At 34.4% G+C, this 22,365-nt stretch overlaps 1 protein-coding gene across 3 annotated transcripts in view; it reads right to left on the bottom strand.

Moving 5' to 3' along the window:
* The window catches only part of LOC127965203 (dual specificity calcium/calmodulin-dependent 3',5'-cyclic nucleotide phosphodiesterase 1A-like), a 59,864-nt gene that overhangs the window by 24,292 nt on the left and 13,207 nt on the right, over positions 1-22,365 (bottom strand). The window contains exon 1 of one of the 3 annotated variants that reach the window (XM_052565870.1): positions 14,707-15,047. The exons of the other annotated variants lie outside the window; for them this stretch is intronic. Within the exon in view, the coding sequence (XP_052421830.1) occupies positions 14,707-14,759 (53 nt within the window). The 5' untranslated portion in view covers positions 14,760-15,047. Of the gene's footprint in view, positions 1-14,706; positions 15,048-22,365 lie in introns of those variants that run through there. 3 annotated transcript variants of the gene reach the window in all.

A 22,365-nucleotide genomic window follows, 5' to 3' on the forward strand; every position in this document is an offset into this window, starting at 1 on the left:
ACTTCTTTATTTTTTTCTAATAATAAATGTGTCCTTTTAATTAGTAGTGTAAGAGAACATAAATGCAAATTGTTACTCATTTAATGCACCATTTTTATTAATTTATATAAAAAATGCAAAGAAAATTATAAATGCAAAGACTGATTTCAGAAAGTCTTAGTATTCAGTTTGTCTCTGTTTTGATTTAATGGCAGCAGCACTGATGCTGACATGTACAACGCCTGATCATCATGTGCTCCAGCAGTGTTCAAAATAACATCTTGTGCTTTAATGGAAGAAAGAAACAATAACATTAAATCCTATTTTGTGGTTTCAAACTTTTGAACCCCTTTGTATATGACATTTAATATGACACAAATGCAACGGGATGCAGAGCCTTGAGTGCTTCACCCTCCCTCTGGTCCCCTCACAACAACTTGTGCTTATCAGCATTCACATAAAGCCTGTAAGAGTGTGTTTATCATTGAGGACAGCAAGAGAGCAGAACCTCCGACATGCACTGCTCGCTCAGATGATTTATTAAATGTACTCATGCCAGTGTACTCTCATTTTAGGATTCTACAACACCACTTACACAGAATACTGTGCAAAATATATTGCCTGCTATTTGCCATAATAGTGTATGTGAAATATGTGAATGTGTAATATAATATGTGAAACAGAATGCATCATGTAACTTTGTTTAAAAATGTCTTAACTTTGGCAATCTAGTCAGCCGAGAAAGAGTTGTAATCATTCATAACACTGGAAGTTCAAAACAACTGCATTACATTATGGGATGCAGCATTCAATTTTTTTTATGTATCATACATTTTAGCAAATGTAGTAGGTCAATGGGGCATCACATGCAGATTAGTGCATGCTATATACTGCAGAAATACTAAAATAAGTATACTAGTTTACAATGCACAGAGAATATAACCTGCTTAAATATGATTAAAAAAAACAAACACTAAGTAATCTGGTCATTATTGGAAAATAAACACTGACAGGGTGATCAGAAAACAAAGCAGAGGGGTCTTGCACCACTCTGAAGAGTTGATTTTGTGATAATCACTGCTTGTATGCTTGTTTTCAACATACACAATATAGCCACTAATAAATTAACTTATTGTTTAACGAAAGAAAAGAAGAAAGTATAATATGACTAATAGTGTAAATCTTTGTTTCGTTTTTCTAAAGACCTTAGATGCAAATTAGACTGTGCTACAATCTCAATGCATAATTTTACATACAAAGATTTTACATGACACATTCACTAAGGAGAGTGCTTTTTGAAGCAGTTTTGTTATTGCTAACTAAAACTAAACTATTAAAAACTCTAAAACTATTTATTTAAATTAAAAGATGAAATAAAGATTCTATAAAAAATGTAATTAAATTAATGAATATGAGCAACTTGGCAACTAACTGAAATAAAATAAGTTTAAGTACAAAAATGACAAACAAAACCTGAAATAAAAAGAAACTGAAGCAATATAGAAATTTTTAAATATTACAAAAGCATGTAAAAAAAATAAGAATAATAAAAATTCAATTAAATTTAAAATGAAGACTAATAATATAAAAATATAAAAATAAAGCCTAAATAAAAAAATAAAAAAAACTAAAATTACACCAATATGTCTGCTACCAATAAAATTGCGGTTGTTTAAAAGAAGTTAAAGACAGTTTAGCTGCAATCTTTTTTATGGTAAGCGGATACTGACCATCGTAAAACTCTGAAAGTGATTCAACGGCGCCAGAGCATTATACTGTATGACGGGCTTACGAGGCATATGTGCCATCTTCTCTGGTTTAGTGGCTGTTAAACAGAAATATCTGACAATCCTGTCGAGTGCTTTCAGAGCACATCCACTTAGACTGACTGTCCTTTTGGAGACTGGGGACAGTGAACTGGGGAGGGCCTTCAGATCTGTATGGAAATGAAAATAAGCATCTAAAAGAGGCCTGCATAGAAAAAGACTCTTTTACTTCTATAGTAGGCCTCCCAGAAGCAGAAACCCCACAAAGAGACCTGTATCAAGATCAATTTGCATATTTTTCACAACTTAAAAGTAAGTTTACACTCCCACAGTCTTACTTTTTTCCGTTATTTGAAAATTAGAAATTATGTAAAGAAAAATATTCCACTGTTTATAAATGAACCTGTAAATCATATTACTCATGGTCTCTTGGTTTTTACTCTTCCCTTCTATTTTATGTATTATTATTTTTTTTAAATATATATTTCTGAAGTATTGCATTTATAAAACAATTGTGAATACTATGTTGTATATATTTGTTAATTGAGGCAGTCTGGGTTGTTTTGCGTGTGTGTGTGTGTGTGTAAATATATGTATTTTGTTATCTTATGTTGGTTACAGTTTTTTGTAAAAAAAACAAACAAAAAAAACAACAACAATAAAAATATTATATATATATATATTAGGGCCGGGACTCGATTAAAAAAATTTATCTAATTAATTAGAGGCTTTGTAATTAATTAATCGAAATTAATCGCATTTTAATCGCATATAAATATTTGACCTGAGAACAGTGAGAAGTAATTTTTTTTCACATGGATTTATAGTATACCATTGAATAATAACTGAATACATAAGCTTAAGCAACAAAATATTGTTTATTTTAGTTCAACCAAGTCTAGCAGACCAGTGTAATTTTTGCCATGAAGTGTAGCAATAGCATATTTAGAAACAATTTAGAAATAGTACATTTCAGAAATTCAGGAAGCTTATAGGTGCTGGAACCTTCTGTAAAGTGTTTTTTAAGTAAAACACAATACTGTCAATTACATTCAGAACATTGGAAACACTGACTATTAGAAAACATCTCTCTGTTGCTTCAGAGGCCATAACATACTAAGTCCAACTCTCAATAACCTTGGCCAAAACAATAAAGAGTTCAACATAAACTGTTGCACCAACAAAATAATACATAGTTCAACATAAAGTGTAAAGTCCACGCTAGCTGCTATATGGTTTGCGTTGAGGTGATACTTGAGACTCGGATGTGCTGCGGTGATATGCGAACGCTAGTTGGAGCTCCAGTATAATCGGTCCGCCGAAACAAATCCAGTGAGAAATGTTCCGTGGTGCAAAAATAAGTTATTAAAAATGCGGGATTTTTTTTCTGTAATTAATTAATCTTAGTTAACGCGTTATTTTTTGTGTAATTAATTAATCTCAATTAACGCGTTAAAGTCCCGGCCCTAATATATATATATATATATATATATATATATATATATATATATATATATATATATATATATATATATATATATATATATATTAGAGACTTGTATCATCCTCTTTTTGGATTCTTCGGGCCATGCAGTAACATGCTGCTCCATCTGAAATGTTCCTCAGGGACCCGTTCAAATCCATCCCCACCCCTTTTCTAAGTCCCTTTTTTCCAAATCTAGACCCACCAAGGCTTTTGATAGCTCACAGTGTACCCGTCCATGTCAGAGTAGGGATTGCAAAACAAAACAAACCCTGGAAGTTTGCTTCGAGTTTTTCAAGAAGTGCTCCTCAGAGCCAGCTCATTCTCTGAGGGTGCATGAGAAAGCCCTGGAGAAAGGGCGAAGGGATGTTTCTCGTCGTCACTAGCAGCGGCCCAGTGAGACGCTGGCACAGGCCACCGTGCCCCCATAACACAAGTACAGAGGAAGGTCAACCTCAAACATTTTCCCATGAGCTTGCTGTGCCATTCTACGCACAAAAGTCCTAAACTCAGAGCCACTGCCGTCACTGAAGGTCCCTCTGGAATCTGGCGAAGGCCCTGCGATGGAAAGGAAAAAAAGAAAAGACGTGCTGCCAGTCTCTCAAACAACTCTAAATTCCTCACCCCGCCAAGATGGCACTCATAGGACCACTCACTGACCTGAGAAAAATTAGATAGGTGAGGAAGAGCGTGTGATGAGTCCAGAGACGCAGACCAGCTCTTTTCAAGTATAAAAAATTGCATGTATAATGTGCACAAGTCATCCGCAAGCTGTTTCCCGCCCCATTTATTCTGACAAATAAATGGAAGTGTTCTCTGATGTCACAAATATCCCGCTGCTGACTTTTCGGTTCCAAAAAAGTCCCCTCGGCAACAGGGAAAATATTGTCATAAATTGTCCTCCCTGGACGCCAACACTGCTTACCAAACGTATTTATAGATTGTGAACACAGGCAAAAATTTGAAAGAAAGTGGATCGTAATCATGCTTTAGTCCACTTTCTTTTCAGTTAACCTAGAGATCAGTTAACTAACTACTGACTGTTAGGAATTTGAATATGGGTTTATTACAGTAATAGCATACAATTAAAAGGCTTATGAAATAAATTAAAAGAACCAAAAACCAAACTAAGGTAACACTTTATTTTAAGGTGTCCTTGTTACATGTACTTACTATTATAATAACAATAAATTATGCATAATTGCATGCAAGTAATCCTAAAACAAACCCTAATCCTAACCATATAGTAAGTACATGTAGTTAATTAATATTAATCAGTACTTAAATACATAATTACACTGTAACAAGGACACCTTAAAATAAAGTGTAACACAAACTAAAATATGAATTCAATCACTGGGTCATTAAATTATGTATTTATTATTAATATGTATATATATATTATTATTTTTCTTAAATTTATACATGCATGTGTATTTATATATACATAATAAATATACACAGCACACACACACACACATAATATGTAAACAAAACCCTTTATTTTCGATGTGATTAATAGTTTGATAGCACCAATATATATATATATTATTAATTATAATTTCATTGTAATTTTACATTTATAGTGAATCATTATTAATAACAACTACTACTACTACTACTGCTACTAACAATAATCAATATTATTGCATAATTCAAATAATTATAATAATAATAATAAAATAAAATATTTTCATTATACAGTATAACAATACATTACAAAAAAATAACAATAAATAAATACTAATATAGCACTTTTTCAAAGCTCAAAGTCTCTTTACATGAAAATAAATTACTGCATCCAAATACATACATGCTGGGTGGTGGGGCGTGCCATTAGTTTAAAATACCACACATAAAAATCCCTACAGCCTGAAAAATATCACTGAAGTAAATGTCTTGTTTGGATCAGGGAAGCAACCCACACTTTTTTTAGACAATCAGAAAACTAGCCAATCAGAAACATACATTCCAAGTTGACAATATAACATTTCTTATCATTCAGACAAGACATCTTAATTGTTACAAGAAGGGACCTGCGATGAGGCTGGTGCCTAGGGATCATGCACAACCATAATTCCAGCAAGATTGTGCGTGCATGGACTTGACTAGAGAACTTCAGCCCCTCTGGTGACGTGCTAAACCCAGGTTGACATAAGCAGTCTGCAGTGATCCGCTCTGCCAGAGAACAATTCCTCAAGCCAGCAGAGCTCTGATTAAACAAACATCCCATTCTTCACAAGCCTGTTTCTCCACAGGCCTCCAATTATTGAAGCCACATCTTAATGCCCACAGGACAGGTTGGTTTACACTGGATTGTAAACTAACCTCTTGGATTCCTATTTGGAGCAGTTAAGCTGAAGCTCTAAATGCAAGTAACGTCGGTCTAGTCGTGTTTTGGCAGCACAGAGGGCACTGATTTACTGTCTAAGACTATCTCTGTTAAACATCTCCCCGTGCTTGTCCTCCGCTAGCCACATAAATCCCAACCCTTGGGGGATGTGAATGACTTTGATGTGCAAGAAACTGGACTAAAAAATAATGTGCAATTTTGTTGTGATTAATTGTAATAAAAATACTGAAATTAGGGTCATTTATCATGTCTACTATACCTGTAGGAGCTGGTTAGGACACATTCAGGACATGACATGTTCTGCCACAATAGCACATTACTGTCTCTGAGTTATCTTCATTCTCACCAAACACTGATATATTTAATTAACTGCAATTAATTAGATTCAAATAAGGAGCCGTACAATGCCCGGACTGCCCGGAGCCCGGACTCCTCTGCACTCATCATCAATTGCAGTCACCTGTCTCTCATTACCTCATCAGTATCACACTATAAGAATGGCACACAAACACTCCCACGCTAGCCGTTTTTCCACTGCCGAGCTTAAACCGGGCGTGCTAGTGCGTGCCAGGGCCAGTCGTGTTTCCACTGTCACTTCCGGGGCTTGATCGTGCCTCGTTGGGGCTTCCTCAGGGCCAACGGCCAGGGTTTCTTGGCCCGACGAAAACCTTGGGCGGGTGTTTGAAATAACTTGATCCGATGTGGATTATGATCACCATTCAAGGCAGAAATATTTAAAAGCGATGTAAAACACTATGCACAATAAACATTAACATTACCATAAGTCGGCAGCGTGTGTTTGAAATAATTTGATCCGATGTGGATTATAATCATACAAGGCAGAAATATTTATAACTTTACCACATTAAACATAGTAAATATGACAGCTTGAAGAAATCAGACGTCAGCTTCTTTTTCTCTATCGCAATCGTGTATTCATTTAGTAACTTATATTATCTGTCATAAGTCTCATTTCGAGAGTTTAGCTCCACGTAGCCTATCATAAAAAGAAAATAATGTTTTTTTTTTTTTTGTTCTGGAGCTTTTATAAAAAAAAGAGATATTATCATTCATTCTAAATGTGACGTATAGGCTACTGTGGCTACCAATAAACAGAAACGGACTCGACTGAATAAGCAAGCTATTTTCATAAACGTTAAAAATAAATAAATAAAATACAAATACATTTATTTCTGTGTGATTTAATTTTGAGTCCTGATAAATTAATTCATTATGATCAATATATCACTACATCGATGCTTTTGAATTTGAATATTTAACAAAGCATGCAAACACTCTGCCTCTTTTATCATGTGTGTTTTGTGATCGCGCATGTTCCAGTGACTTATTTCTTAGTTTTCTGATAACTTCTCTTTGTTGGTGAAATGATGAGGTTGCGTGACGTTGTTCCTGAGAGGTGTGTAAAGGGCTTGTTTTAGTGACGCGAGCGGAGCTTCAGGTTCGACTGTGGAAACCCTGCACTATTCTGGCCTTGGTGCTACTGGCCCGAGGCTATTAGCCCCGCCCGGCGCATTTTAAGCCCTGGCTCGCATTGACCCGACAGTGGAAATGCGGCTATTGAGGTTGATTGCTAGCCTGAAACATTTCCCAGTCTTTTGTGTTTCCTTGCCTTGCCTTTGTTTTCTTTGATCTTGGACTGTTTTCTGTTTTGTTATTGTCTGCTGCCTGCCCTGACTTTCGCCTTTTTCTGGATTACTCTTTTGGATTACCTTGTGTGCTACTGTTTGCTGGTGTTTTGACCCTGCCTGTCTAACTACGTATAAATAATAAAGCCTGCATTTGGATCCACACCTCTGTCGTCATGACTCCTAGGTTACAACTACAACAACAACCACTATTACTACTAATTGTTATTATTATTATACCGTTATATTATAAAATACATAATTATATAATATATTATTTATTATTTATTATTATTTGAATATTTAACTTGCTTTACAAAAATATAATGAAATTTAATTACAAAATCATACATCAGTTACTCACAAGGAATATTTTTACAGCATATAAATAACAACAAAAACAACAATTTATAAATCAAATCTAAAATAAATTATTATTATTACTACACTGAATAATAATAATAATAATAATAATAATAATTAACATTAATAATAATAAACATTTTTCATTATGCAACAACAACAATAATAATAATAATAGAATAATAATAAAGTGCTTTTCCAAAGCTTACAGTCTTAAGGCTCAAGAAAAATCAATTTAATTAGGAGCCCTATTAAAAATGTCATCACAAAAGAGACCGAAGTCTGTCTGCCATTGGCTCTGAATACATCTAGTCAGTTGCCTTAAAAAAATCTTTTCCTGAAATGGAAATTTAAAGAGACAATCACAAGATAATCAGGCAGAGAATCAGACTGGAGTCCTTGACTGCCCTATTTGGATTTCAACAGTCATGTTCATTTTGTGATCATCAGTTAGATCAGTCTGCCCTTCAATAGAAAGCTGGAGCCATTGTGACTTAGTTGGTGAAGCATTTTTGTTGCCAAAGTCAGTATTTGGGTTTTAAAACCATATTTACTGATAAATGTGACTCTTGAGTTTTCCTATTCATACCTCATAATTACTGTGAATAAAATATGTACCATAGTAAAAGTGAAAACTGTGAATATCAAGTATAGTGATTCTCATAACAAACCAGAAAGTCTTATCGCAACTGACACGTTATTCAATAAATGGGAAAATTGAGATGCGATGCAATCAGTCAAATCTTAATTAATCGAATGCTTTTATAAGTAACTTGACACTTGACAAAAATAATGAGAGCAGCTCCAGTGGAAGCCCAGATCTAAAAACGTCATGCTGAGATGAGGTCATGAGCTTACAGTGAGCTGTTTAAAGTGTGCATTTAATGCAGATGTAACATGAGATAAGTTTCAAGATAGGGCTGTGGCGATAACTGCAATATCGCAATATGACGAGCGAATATTGATGAGCAAACCACAGAGGAATGCAAAAACCACAGCAACCGTTAGTTTTGCGTTTTCTTTTTTCATAGGGTTGTGTCCTTCTCGTTTACACTTAGTGCATGTGTACTGAATATTAAATAAGTTAGTAATGATAACATAATGTGTACCATTCAGAGGCTCCGTAGATTTGCACTTAACATGCCTAGACAGACATCGAGAGGGAGAGATCAACTGAGCACAGGTGATTACTTACGGGTCATATATATTTGAAAGTGAAAGAGATGTGACATACAGTCAAGTATGGTGACCCATATTCAGAATTCGTGCTCTGCATTTAATACATCATACCAAATACCGTGATCACACACAGAGCAGTGGGCAGCCATTTATGCTGCAGCACCCAGGGAGCAGTTGGGTGTCCAGTGCCTTGCTCAAGGGCACCTCAGTTGTGGTATTTAGAATCTTATTCTGGCGGCACCCATTCAATGCAGAGGATCCACTGGTGAGTAAATGATGTTATGCAAAATTTCAAACTCATCTAAAAATGGCCTGAGGATGAGTACATTTTCAGCCAATTAAAATTTTTAGGTGAACAATTCTTTAGTTAAAGTCTAAACAGACTTCTGATAGTCCAAGAATACCTGGTTATCAATACATTGTTCTTTATTCACAATGATGAGTGAAACACACTTGCATATTTAACTTAGGAACAAGTCCGGGGTCACGGAGGTCAATGCTCCTCCAGCCGTTTGAATGATAACAACCCCTAATCAACAGAAATTGAGGAAATTCATCCGGCCTGTTTCATTTTCACTCTGTAAACAAGCTTCTATTACATCCGCCGCCTGCAGAGTTCTTCCATCCAGCTTCCAAAGGCACCATAACATCATGTCAAATGGTCCAGAACAAATGCAAAGTGAGCTTTAGAAATACATAGCCACGCAAATATATAGTATAGTTACTTCTATCAGCAGGCCCTTCTGAAGGCATTTTTCTTCTTTCAACCAACCACCGAATCATTGAGGGCTATCATAGTGAAGGACTGCTTTAAAAAACGAAAATGATGAAGGCATCTTAGTATAAAGAAAAGCCTCAGAAAATAGTTACTTGAGAGCAGGAGGACGTAGGTGGTGCAACAGTGGCCCCTAGACTGATCATTTATCACAAGCCCATCCATTCTAAGAAGATGTGTCTTTTAAAGACTTCTCCAAAAGTTAATGCAAAATACTCTGCAGTCGTCTTTGTTACATTTTTGGAAGCTACTTTCCAGTCATGCTAGCACATTTGTGGTTACAAGCAAAAATCTCCAAAAACAGATTACGTTTCAATAGCATACTTCAAATCAGCAATAAAATGTAAAACAACTGTATAAAACTTTGCTTCTTTATCTTAGATCATGCAAAATAACAGTTTCTCTGTTGGTTCTAAAAGGTTATTGGCTATTATAACTGAAAACTATTTATAAATACAGTCTTCAGGCGACAGATTTAGATAAATTTAACATTACGGCTCTTGCTCACAAACGGATGCTCTGCAATGAATAGGTGCCATCCAAACAGTCAAAACAGCTGATAAAAACATCCCAATAATCCACAAGTAATCCACATGACTCCAGTCCATCAATTAATGTCTTGTGAAGTGAAAAATCTACGTTTGTAACAAATCCATTATTAAAACATCTTTAAAACATAAAATGGTGCTTTATCTGTGCAGATTTCGCACCTGATTCAGCTGAGAGGATTTTTCTTACTGCAATATCTCCCATTTATTACTCTACAAGCATTCATTATTTCCATGTATTACTCTGTCTTGTCCTACTGTCCTTGAAAGTATACCTTTTACATAAACTTTCAGAATAAAACATTTAAAAAACAGGCTTATTTCCATCGCTTTATTCTTATAAAATGTCATGTCATCAGATTATAAACTGATGGATTAATCTGGTAAATGAATATGACAGAGTCACTGTGCCTGTGATTTATTTGACCAATTAATGCACAAACTCCTGATGAAAGGTAAATTAATCAGACAGTGTATTAATATTATAAGCAGGGTGAAATAGCAGTAACAAAATCATCCTTAATGTATTGCCATGTCACACCCCTTTAAACAAGAGAGCTGTGATTGATCTAACACAACCCAATAGTAACTGTTTATTCACAATTGGGTCATCTATCACATTGCTTTAGTACGAGCCGTTCTCTACCCTTAAAAAAGCCTTGACTCATTTTCTTTTAGAAACAAGCCAGAAATGTCAGGGGACGCGTTTGTGAGGTCAATGGTTTGAAAACTGAATCTCCCCAAAGAGGAATACACAATATGCTCTTCAGGGTAAATAAGGCTGGGTTATGAATGTGTTCATATTTTTCATTAACTTACTAAATGTTGCTGGCTTTGACTAGGTAACTATGGGCCAAAGTTTTCCTCACTGACTTATTCCACAGTGACAGACACTAGATATCATACTGTATGTTCTCAAAACAGATTATCGAGTACTGATTCTGGTATGTAAATCTTTATGTTTCAAACCTTGAGATGTGAGATGCTGTTGCATTATGGGTGTCAGGGTCGAGTCATGTGATACAGATTGCATCTAAGTCTCACAGGACAAATTAGCACAATCTATAAAAACGCTACAAAAAGCTCAAAGCATCGCAACATATATAATCACCCCTGGCAAAGACAGTGTTGATTTAAAAAGTAAAATCTACAGAAAGCTACAGAGGCCTATTAGGCTGATTTACAGAGGTTTCAGGCAACAACTCTGCATAATTTATGAAAGTAAAAATCTACTCTTCAGCTCATACATTCTGCATAGTTTTGCTTCAAGGTAAACAGATTTTTTTCAATCTACTACATTCCATCATTGCTATAATTGATATGTACATTAATGAACAATTGTGCAAAAGTTTTGGGTCATCATGTGTTTTTATGTTTCTGAAAGTGTCTGAGCAAATTGCATTTGACCAACTTAATTTAATCTTTGATTTAAAAGAAATATAACATTTCTTACATTTCTTTAAATAAATAAATCTTACTCACCCCTCAACTCTTGAATTTGAGTGTATATTTTGCAAAGTTATGTTATACCTGCAATACATTTCAGAAAATATTACTCACATTGCACATTTTAATACTAAGGTTATACAGTGTGCCCCCTCTCAAGCAGACGAACAGCTGTTTTTAGTTACAAACAAATGTTTAATGTATGCAGGCTTCATAACAATAATCTTTTATATTCTTCTGTATTCAAAGCCACACAGTATAACACTTCAATTCAGTGTAGAATATTTGCTTTAAAGGTGAGAAAAGATCTGCATAAATATATTTTTTACTACCTAACTGAGGCAACTAATGTCAAATGTAAGAAGTTAATTCAATTGACATCCTCTGTGCTTTGTAATGAATTCCTAATAGCTTGCAAAAGCAAGATGTCAGCTCTGAAAAATGTGCAACACTCCATTGTTTTCCCTTGACATTATGATAGTATCTGCAAAAAATGCAATCGGATAGGCTGTTTAATCTACCTTACTAATTTAGTCTTCTTTTAGATGCTTCCCAAAGCATTCTTCGTGCATATCAACAAAGATAAGACTGAAAAAGCACCATAAAAAAGATCATAGAGGTTTCATCAGAGATCCAGCAATTGATTGACCACTGAATGGTTTCAGCTGTTGTGCTTTTCATCAGACATCACATATGGACTGTTTTTATGATAATTTTATGGTACTTTTGCATCCTTTTAAAAGCATGGAATCCCAATTTATTGTAACTGCTTGGAACAGAGCAACTATTTATTCTTATGTGTTCCACAGAAGAAAGAAGGTCATATAGAACAATATGAGAGCGAGTGAGATTTGGCCCACTAACCTTTTAACTAACCTAACCAGCAAGATTTTCTTTGGTTGATAAAAGTATTAAGCAGGGCAAACAATTTTACTAGCCAATGCTGTACCAGCATTAAACAAGCATAAACCAGTCTGGACCAACAAACAAATATAGCAGGAAAAAAAGAAGATGATTTGTTGGTTGAATCACAGCTGATTCAGTTTGTCTGTTTGGTCCTTATAGTAAACAACCATGCTTTAAAGCACTCCATGTGATGGACTGCAGATGTCACGTAGAACTGCCCAATGGGATGTTACTCATCACAAACAAATGGTAGGAGAAGTCTGATTTCCAGAGCCTTGCCTGCAAGTTTCAGAAATCTTATATTCCCATGCAGGCCTCCAAGCAGGCTGATATTGGAGACTGTAAGGAGAGGAACCTCTAGGGGAACATCAGGGGTACAAAACATACCAGGAAAGCCCCAAGACAGAACAAGAGACACATACAGAAATACATCCAAGGATGCTTGAAAAGCCAAGAAGTCTTTAGAAGCCTAAAAGTCCTTCAAACAACATTATTGCAAACTCTGTACAGCTGACAAAAAACTGTTCTGTTTTAAAACCTACCAAATTACATACATAGGCATTGTTAACAAAAACTAAAACTATTCAAATAAAGCTGAAAACAAAGTATTAGATTCTCAGAATTGTACACAAATGAAATGTTGCTTCTAAAATTGCTAAAACTAAATCTGCCAAAAAATAAATGTTAATAAAAAAAAAATGTAAAGCATAAAATAATTCAAAATAAAAATAAATTCTATAATTATATACAAATAATTCTAAGATAACACTGGGAGTTAAGACATAGATGTAAGGTTTCTGACACAAAGACTGTTGCAAAAACTTTTAAGACAACTTCTGGCTACATTCTAAAGACATTACTGCATGTAGAAGAAAATCCCATAATGCACTGCAACAAGTTTCCCAAGATGGTGGACAAAATGAGAGATAGGTGAATTATAAACATCTTTATAATATATTTGATAACAAAATGATCTATAAAAGCATTGTACTGAATATGTGTGCATGCTATGTATATTTATGCTTATAAGTACCATTAGCTTTGCAACATGTTAGCACTAAACTACTCAAATCAACCGAGCTTTGCGTGAGAACTGCTGTTTTTTTGACCCATGTCGTTGTTGTTGTTGTCTATGCAGCTCGTTCCAAGTCAGTCACTTATAAGGGTCCCAAATGAGTTAGTACCCTGAGCACTACAGTATGTACACACGCAACTCACTGCGCTTTAAAACAGAGCGGGACTTTATCCTCAAGAACATAGAACTCCGGTTTGAGATGCATTCTTAAGATGTACCTGTTTGACATCTGCTTCCATTTTACATGCACAAAAAAAAATTAGCAACCTGCTTGAAATAACAGAGAATGCAATAAACCACAGCTTAATTTTATGCCTCTAATGACCGCGTAACCACATTAAATGTGGGCATTTAGTGAGGGTATTTTGCTCCCATTCTTTGGAAATGCACTGTGGCTGATAACAGAGCAAAAAGCAGATAGGGTTGGAAGTGCCCCTGGGACCCTTACGAAACAAAAATATATTGCAGTATATTGGAAAATATCATTTAATATATTAGCATATATTCTTATATATATTATTTTTTTTCCAATATATTGCAATATATTGAAAGCGGCAATCATTTGTATATTTTGAAATATATTAGATAATATATGTATCATCAATATATTATTAAATGTATTAAAAAATATAAAATATTAGAAAATAAAAAGGGAAAATAATATATTACAATATATCACAATATATTTTAAGAAATATATGGGTAAATATATTTTCCTTTCGTAAGGGGAATCAAGTCATGCTTTAGATTATTATACTATTCGCTCTCAAAAGTTTTGTTTATGTGTTGACTTTGTCTCAGATGTTTCTCCTACAATTCTTTAAGAGAAATGTGACAATTGTTGTTGTAGAGTAAGAGTTTATCACTATGAAATTCACATGAATAACTTAGACAAAATCTTGATAAATCCATACTGGGATATTTGACTTTTGATTGGTCAAATCTGAACACGTTGTTGACACTGATCTGTTTTGAATTCAAGGAGATACACGTGATGTATTTTCTCTAAGGAGAAACATCTAAAAAGGAGGAGATGACTTAATTACAATACAAGCCAATCTTCTTCAGACTCATGACTACAGAAAACAAACGTACAACTTCAAAACAGAGTTCCCTGACAAACTCAGTCACAAAAGATGAAAAATTTAACTGGAGTGGCCAGGAGGCCGCAGGTGAAACCCTCTTACCTGAAGATAGGTCTATGGAGAAGCTTTCTTTTGATGGTCACATACTCATCCATTTAAGAGCACGAGTCCAGAGAGTGTGTGAGCTGAGGTTTCATTCAGACTGTCCCCAGCTGCTCGTCACATCGCCGTGTGCTCTGCCCGATCCAGCCTCCCTTTCCTCTTTCTCTCTCACTGACGGCCCAGTGCAAAAGGCCACGGAGGCCACATCACAGAAAACGCTGAGGCAGACACCAAACGCTCAGAGAGCCAGGCACCCAATGGAGCTCCTGTGCCAATATTGAACTCTTCAAGGTGGCTCTTATCTCTTTGTCCCTAATGCAAAAACGCTTCCCAAATGCCTGCCTCCTAAGAGTCACGTCCTGTACAGGCGCTCTCCCTTCCAGAAAAGCTGTCGAGCACGCAAATTAACGCTGGCGGACAGGGTCTGGTCAAAAAAGGGGCTGGACCCTTGTCAGGAAACAGTAATTATATCACAATCTGGCTTGGGTTTAGTGTGATGTGTGGACAAAGTTATGCGATGCAGAGCGGGTCCTTGTTTCGGGAGGTGTGTGTTTAAAACGGTTGTGTCATGAGGAATCTGATTTTCCTACATCTTTTGGTGTACTTTGCAAACATACTGTAACTTTTAATCTCTGAAAAACTTCTCCAGATGCTAAAACAGTTTGTTGTAACCTTCTGCTTCTAGCTTTATCTTTCTGATATTACATTTGAACAAATAATAAATAAATAAAATTACACTTCGACAATGGCAATTTGGTATTGAGAAATTGTATCTGTATGTGGAAATACAAACTGATTTGAAGCTTGTTGCATCATGCCTGGTTAAGACACAGTCAAAGGGTCAGGGAGAGAGTGGAAAATTGTCATGGAAAACTAAATACTGACCGTTTTTGGCACTAAAAAAACGTTGCTAACATTATAAGTGGACTTCAGAGAGAACATAATTGCAAACGCTAAAATGATCTTCAGGAGAGTAGGGATGTCAATCACAGAGACTAACGGCATGGACTAGGAGGGCGACACATCAAAAATAGAGAGGAAAAAAGAAACATATCTGGCAACTACATTTGCTTGATCATTAAAAGCATCTTTAAAAAGAACACATTAACTCCAGGTTTACAGTATGTCAAAAAAAATTTAACCTTTTCAAAATATGCAAGGCACAACTTTATGAAAAATACATTTATTTTAAGATTTACTAGCTACAAACAAGTACTGATCTATACTATTCTCTCAGAAATTAAGGTTCATGATCGCCATTGATGGTTACATGAAGAAGCTTTAATATTTACAGAACCTTTACATTCTACAAACTGTTCTTTATAGAAAGAACAGATTCTTTGGATTTTTGAAATGTTATGTTATGAAATGTGAAATTTTAAAAACAAAGAAAATAACTCAAAGGTTCTTTGAGGAGCCGAAATGATTCTTCTATGGCATCTTAATTTTTTGTCTGGAGATAGAAAAATAAATTAAACCTGTTCTAAAATCTGTTCTGCAAACCATTAATAGTGCATCAGGGGTCACTATAGACTTTTGATTTGGGAAAACTCATCATCAAGATAATAATAATAAGACATAACATGCATTGTTGTTAATATATTACAAATTCAACAACACTCAATCAAAAAAAAAAAAAAAAAAAAAAAACATGACATATAAAATCCAGATATGTTACACAAACATGGGCACTGGAGAGAAAGACTAAAGTGTCCTAATAAGGCAGTGAACAAAATAAAACCAAAAATTATGAAGACCAGGATGCTGATGTGTCAAAGAGAAATACTAGACTAGTCCAAATACAAATGAAATGAAAATGAAGAAGTGCTATATTTTCAGCATACACTAATAAAATATGTGGCACTGGGCTAAAAGTGGTACTCAAATGTAGGAAATTCCACATAAAGTCAGCATGAACCTCAAGCAAACATATCCCATGTTTTCAGGTAATCCAGAAATTATCCAGGCTCTGTGATTAGTTACAGATTGAACATATGTGATCATTTTTCAAAGAAACATTAATATGGGGGGGGGGGGGGGGATTTGCAGACAGCAAAGTCTGAGTAATGTTTGAGTTACTTTGAACTGGCCCATCAAATAAAGTACAAACAATCTAAACTGTTTACTCATCTATAATGAGGCTCACAAAGACAGAATACAGCAGACGGTTTAGGCAGTCATCTCCAGCATATCTGATGCCATTTTAATAATGGCTTAATGCTCAGTGATAAATCAGGAGATCTGAGATGATGAAAAGGAGACTAGATTTCACCATTTAAAAAAAGCTTTGTTTTAAATGTAAAATCTATATCAAATGCATGTTCCACGTTCTTAGAAAATGCAATCTGTTTGCGTCATGCACTTTTGAAAAATTATTCTCTATAAAATTCTACAAAATATTTTTTACAGAATTAATGAATCAAGTGGTGTGTCACGGGAAAATCATCAAAATCAAATAGTCTTTTTTAGTTAAAATCAAAATTTGTTAATTCCCATTTTCTTTGAGTCATAAAAGAACCCAAACTAATCTTGCAATGTCATAAATAGGTATATATATATAAATATACATATATAAAAAAAACTACTGACCTTTCAAAATAGTAGTGATGAGCACATTCAAAACATTGCTTCACCGAAGCTTTGAAACATTTTTGAATCTTTTGCTTCGAATCAGTGTTTCAGAGTGCATATCAAACCGGCCAGGTCATGTGATTTTACCAAACAATGATTCGCTATGTTAAACTGTTTCGAAACGTTTCAAAATTGTTCACGATGGTTCAACTCTAGGGGTGTTGATCTCAAAATTAACCCATGAACCACTTCTTGTTGCCCAGTTAATCATGTGACATGAAATACCACACATTTTTACTATAAAAAATAAAGAATTCAGGGTCAGATTTTGTGGGTTAAACAAAAGATAGCTATATATTAAAAAAAAATATAAAAATACATACAAATCCCACCATACCTTAAAAATAACAAAATGAGCTTAAGATAGAATTAAAGTGCCCCTATTATGCCTATTTGACTACTACCTTTCATCTATTGTGTCATGTAGCTGTATGTGAACATAAACTATCTGCAAAGCTGTTAAGCCGACAGTGCACAATAGATAAAGTTATTGCCTATCAAAAAAAAAAGAGAAGGCTTGCAATTGCCTAAACGAGTCGTCAGGAAATTTGAATATGTTACGGCTCTATGTCACAAATGAACATATTTGCATAATGTCCGCCCACGTTTTACATCGCAAACTTGCCTGCCCACAAACACAGTAAAATTTCAGTTTGGTTAACATCACTTCGAGAAGACGCTGTATCCTTCGCTGTGAGAGTAATTTTAATTTATCAAATCTCATAATTACCACAAACTTGTTAACACTTGACACTTACCACTGAGAAATGTCTTGCTTGTGAATCAGTCTCTTGTTGACCAGACAGATCAACCGTTTCATCATCAGACTCAAGCTTGAATTGGTGAGGTACAATCGATACTATCTTTTCTATTTATTAAGACTCCTTAAGTCTCCAGGGCTGTCATTCTGTCATAGCAATGGGCTTTCATTTCCGACACGCTTAGCAAATGTCTATATTACTCTGGACCAATCACAAAGGACTGCGCCTTCTGACCAATCACAGCACTGAGGGCTCCCGGAAAGGAGGGGTTTAGAGAGACTGATTCTTTGAACTGCTTCACACAAGTCATTTATGAATCATTTAGAAATGAGGTAAAATTAAATCTATTTTCTGAGAAAAGTAACGTCTTTTTTGAGCTTGCATGCATGTAAACCTGTTTTAGGACTCATAAAAAAATTTTATGGGCACTTTAAATCCACCTCCTTCTCCTGACCGATAACTCTACTTTTACATGCGTTTTTATAGACCGCTCTAATAAAAACAATTAATTAAATAATTACATAAATTAATTAGTTCATTAAATAATTAATTTAGTTCATTGTGTGTTAAGGGTTTGATTATACTTAAATAAAACACATTACACAAAAGCACTTATATTTAATAGGATAGTAAAGGGCCTGTGTGATATCATTTCCCGGATTTCTTGTCACATGACAACAAAACAGCTTCCTTGCATGTCGTTTTTACCCATCTAGCCCCTTTTGGTAGATACTGTAACTACACCATCTGCTTCTAAAATGCAACTCCATTGACGGCCATTCAAAAGTAGCAGTGTGTTCACATATTTACTTTTAATTTGTCAAAATATAGCAGATGTTTGCCATTGCTGAATCCACTTTGGAGGGTCTTGTTAATGTGAAATGTGATATTTTTCCACATCTGCAGTCTTTGACGTCACAGCACAGCATAGTTGCTTGTGAAGGCTGTAGCACTGTGTGCATTCTTGAGGAGCCTTCAGCAAAACAACATTGTCATGATGTCACTTCCCACGACTCGGTGATGCATGGCCTTTATTGTACAGCTCATATAATTGGCCACTGAGATGAATGGGAAAGGTAACAGAAAACGCTATCCAGGTAATGTACACCTCTTAGGTTATGCATGACTGTATATCAAACTGAATTATTTTTTAACTTCTAATGAGCACAGTACCATATAGTGGCTAATTTTAGATTTTTTTTTTAAATCAGTTTTGGATATACATTGGCCTATATATTTAATTGTGCATACTTATTTACCTAATTTTTACATTTATATTGCCTTTGCCATCAGCTAAATTTTCCCAAAATTAATCTTTAAAAACTCCAATAATTGAATAACATAGTTAAATGTTAACTTTACATATATCCATTTTTAGATTGTACATTATAATGGTGTGATGCCTAAATTCACTTATATATATTTTAGTTGTTGGTGTTTTATTTTTTATTGATTTAAAATGGTGTTTAATTTTTAAACCAGCCTTTTATTATTTAAAGTAATAACATTAAAATAATGATTGGCTCATCGAAGAAGTGTATTCAAATAATTGTCTGTATAAATATCATTTTGAATACATTTTTGAGTATGGATAAAAACAACAGCTGTAGAAACATCTGCCATTTTCCAAATCACATATGAAAACACCAAGTCTTATACACTTACTGCAAGTTAGCTTTTGAAACAATACAGAATACCATATGCAAGCCAAAAATATCTGAGAGTGCGGTATAGAAAACTTAATCCTACCATAATCCTTGATGTTTTTTAAAATCCAGAATGGAAACGTGAAGATGGAATCACCACAATGTGGAAAACACTAACTCGGCCAAATATAAAATGTCATTCAGACATGACTGAACATATCCACATGGTATAACACAGGAGAAAGCAGCCAATGAAGAGATCAAAGATAGAGGATAAGTCTAACACCCAATGAAAGCCTCCAGCCACAGTATCTATAGCAACAGACTTCACAATCCAGGAATCCAGCAGATATTCAAAAGGACAATACAGACTTTATTATTGGACTTCTTTAGAGGCAATGTTAAAAACACAAATGCACAGGTTGCACGGTCTGCTCTTCTTGGGTACCACCCCAGAGAAGCCACATGACACTAATATTAAGTTTAATGTGTGTTTTCTCTCTTAAACTTCAAAGGTCATCCTGCATTATAGTAATGTTGAAACTAGACCAATTCCTGGCCAGGAGAAAAATACTGATTTGGCTTGTTTGTATGGGTGGATTTTAGTGTATGTGCATGTGTATCAGATGGTCATTGGATATATTGTCTGATGCCAAGATGTGATAAAACAGTACCTGATTCTCAAATTTATGTTGTGAAGTCACACGATAAATGTGAGGTCTCAAAGCCACATCACTGACCTCAACTGCAAAAGCAGATGAAGGCTTTTGCTTATAGACACTAGCCGCGTTTCCATTACACTTTAAATTTCCTTTCCTTTTTAAAATTCCTAATTAAAATGTCAATTTCGCAAAAACTCCCATATATCGTAAAAAAGTTTTTACGTTCACATGAGGTGGCTTTTCAGGCAATTAGAAAAAGGAATATTTTCAATAGATTGTTTTATCGATATTTAGAACATTTCGTAAACTTTTGCACAAATCCGTAATGGAAACCTGCATACTATAGAGTCACAAACACCACAAAACCTGCATCTTATTTACTAACCATCTGCAGTCAAGTATATCCAGGTACATAAAGATCAACACAACTTCTTGAGTATAAATTTCATCACTGCCATTCTTTTCAGTGCTTTTTTATTTTAAGTTTCCTTATACATTGTGTTTTACTCAAAAGTCTCTATTAACCCCACACTGTTCTTATTTATAAAAAGTCGTATATTTAGGATTATTGTGTACAAGTTAAAAACTTGAAAAGAAAGAATCTTTTTGACATTTTTTACAGTAAAAATAAGATAACATCTAATTTAATAAAATATTAAGATTTGTTTTCATAAATTAATAATAAATTAAATATGAGTATATTTTGTTGTACTGCACTGGCATATTTTCCACTAAATTTAAACTTTTAAGTATACTTAAAACAGAAAAAAAGTTCATTAAGTCCACAAAAAAAAAAAAAAAACTTCAATATACATTACTAGTCAAAAGTTTAGAAAATCTAAGATTTTACTGTTTTTAAAAGAAGTCTCAGATGATTACCAAAGTTGCCTTTATTTGATCAAAACATATTATAAAACAGCAATTTTGTGAAATGATATCACACTCTAAAATATATTTTTTAAATCTTGAGCAGTGTTGCTTTAAGTAAGTGTTGTTTTAAGCTACAAATTATGTTGATTTGTTTTTATGGAAAATTTGACCAAAATACTCAAGTATAAAGTATAAGACTTTTGCAGTACATTGACCATGTGGTAGCAGTAATTCACCAAAAGATGGAAACATTTTGATTTCTATTACGCCATACATCATTTACTTCATATCATTTTCTAGTTGTACACACACTGTTCATCAGAACTCCACATCATAGAAGTAAACCTGCATTCCTTTACCTCTTCAAATCTATATTTCTGTCTTGAAAAGTGTTTATGTCTTGTGAAATGCGTTCAACCTTTTGTATCTAGATTAACTGCAGGTGGAACGCTGAACAAATGCCTTGCACCACAAGTTGCGCTTTTGGTCTCTATGGTAACAAACCGCTGCTGCTTTCTCTGCATTCCTGTCCTAAAGTGCCTTCATCACCTCATGATTAACAACATTTGTTCCACAATACAAATGCACTCTTTATCGAATGTGTTACAACGGCATCTTTAAAAACAGCATGTGTCAGGAATCTCACTTTCAGGGACAGGCGTAGTAAAAGAGCTCGCAGTAATGTTGCAATGACATGTTAAATTCTTTTTTTCTCCTAACATTTCTTTCAAAATATTCACATTTTACCTTTAAAGTGACAACTTTGTACATTATTTGCACCATAAAATATTTCATTATAGTTTATACAAATATACAGTACATATATACAGAGCTAGGAAATTACTATGGATCTAATATTTCTGATATTTTGCTTTTGAAAGAATTTGGCTGAGAAATATTTGAGGTCATATTGAGATCTCTGACATTTGCTGGCAGAAGGCATCTTTTGCAAATTTCATCATAGTTTTAAAATGTCATATGTTATATCTCAGATAAAAAAAAAAGTCTCCATTTGGTCTGTATACTGTCTAGGAGATAAAATTTTTTCTTTTTCTATGGGAGATTTCTCAGTGCACTACTTCATATGTG

This window comes from Carassius gibelio, chromosome B9 (assembly GCF_023724105.1).
Source record: "Carassius gibelio isolate Cgi1373 ecotype wild population from Czech Republic chromosome B9, carGib1.2-hapl.c, whole genome shotgun sequence".
Classification (NCBI taxonomy): domain Eukaryota; kingdom Metazoa; phylum Chordata; class Actinopteri; order Cypriniformes; family Cyprinidae; genus Carassius; species Carassius gibelio.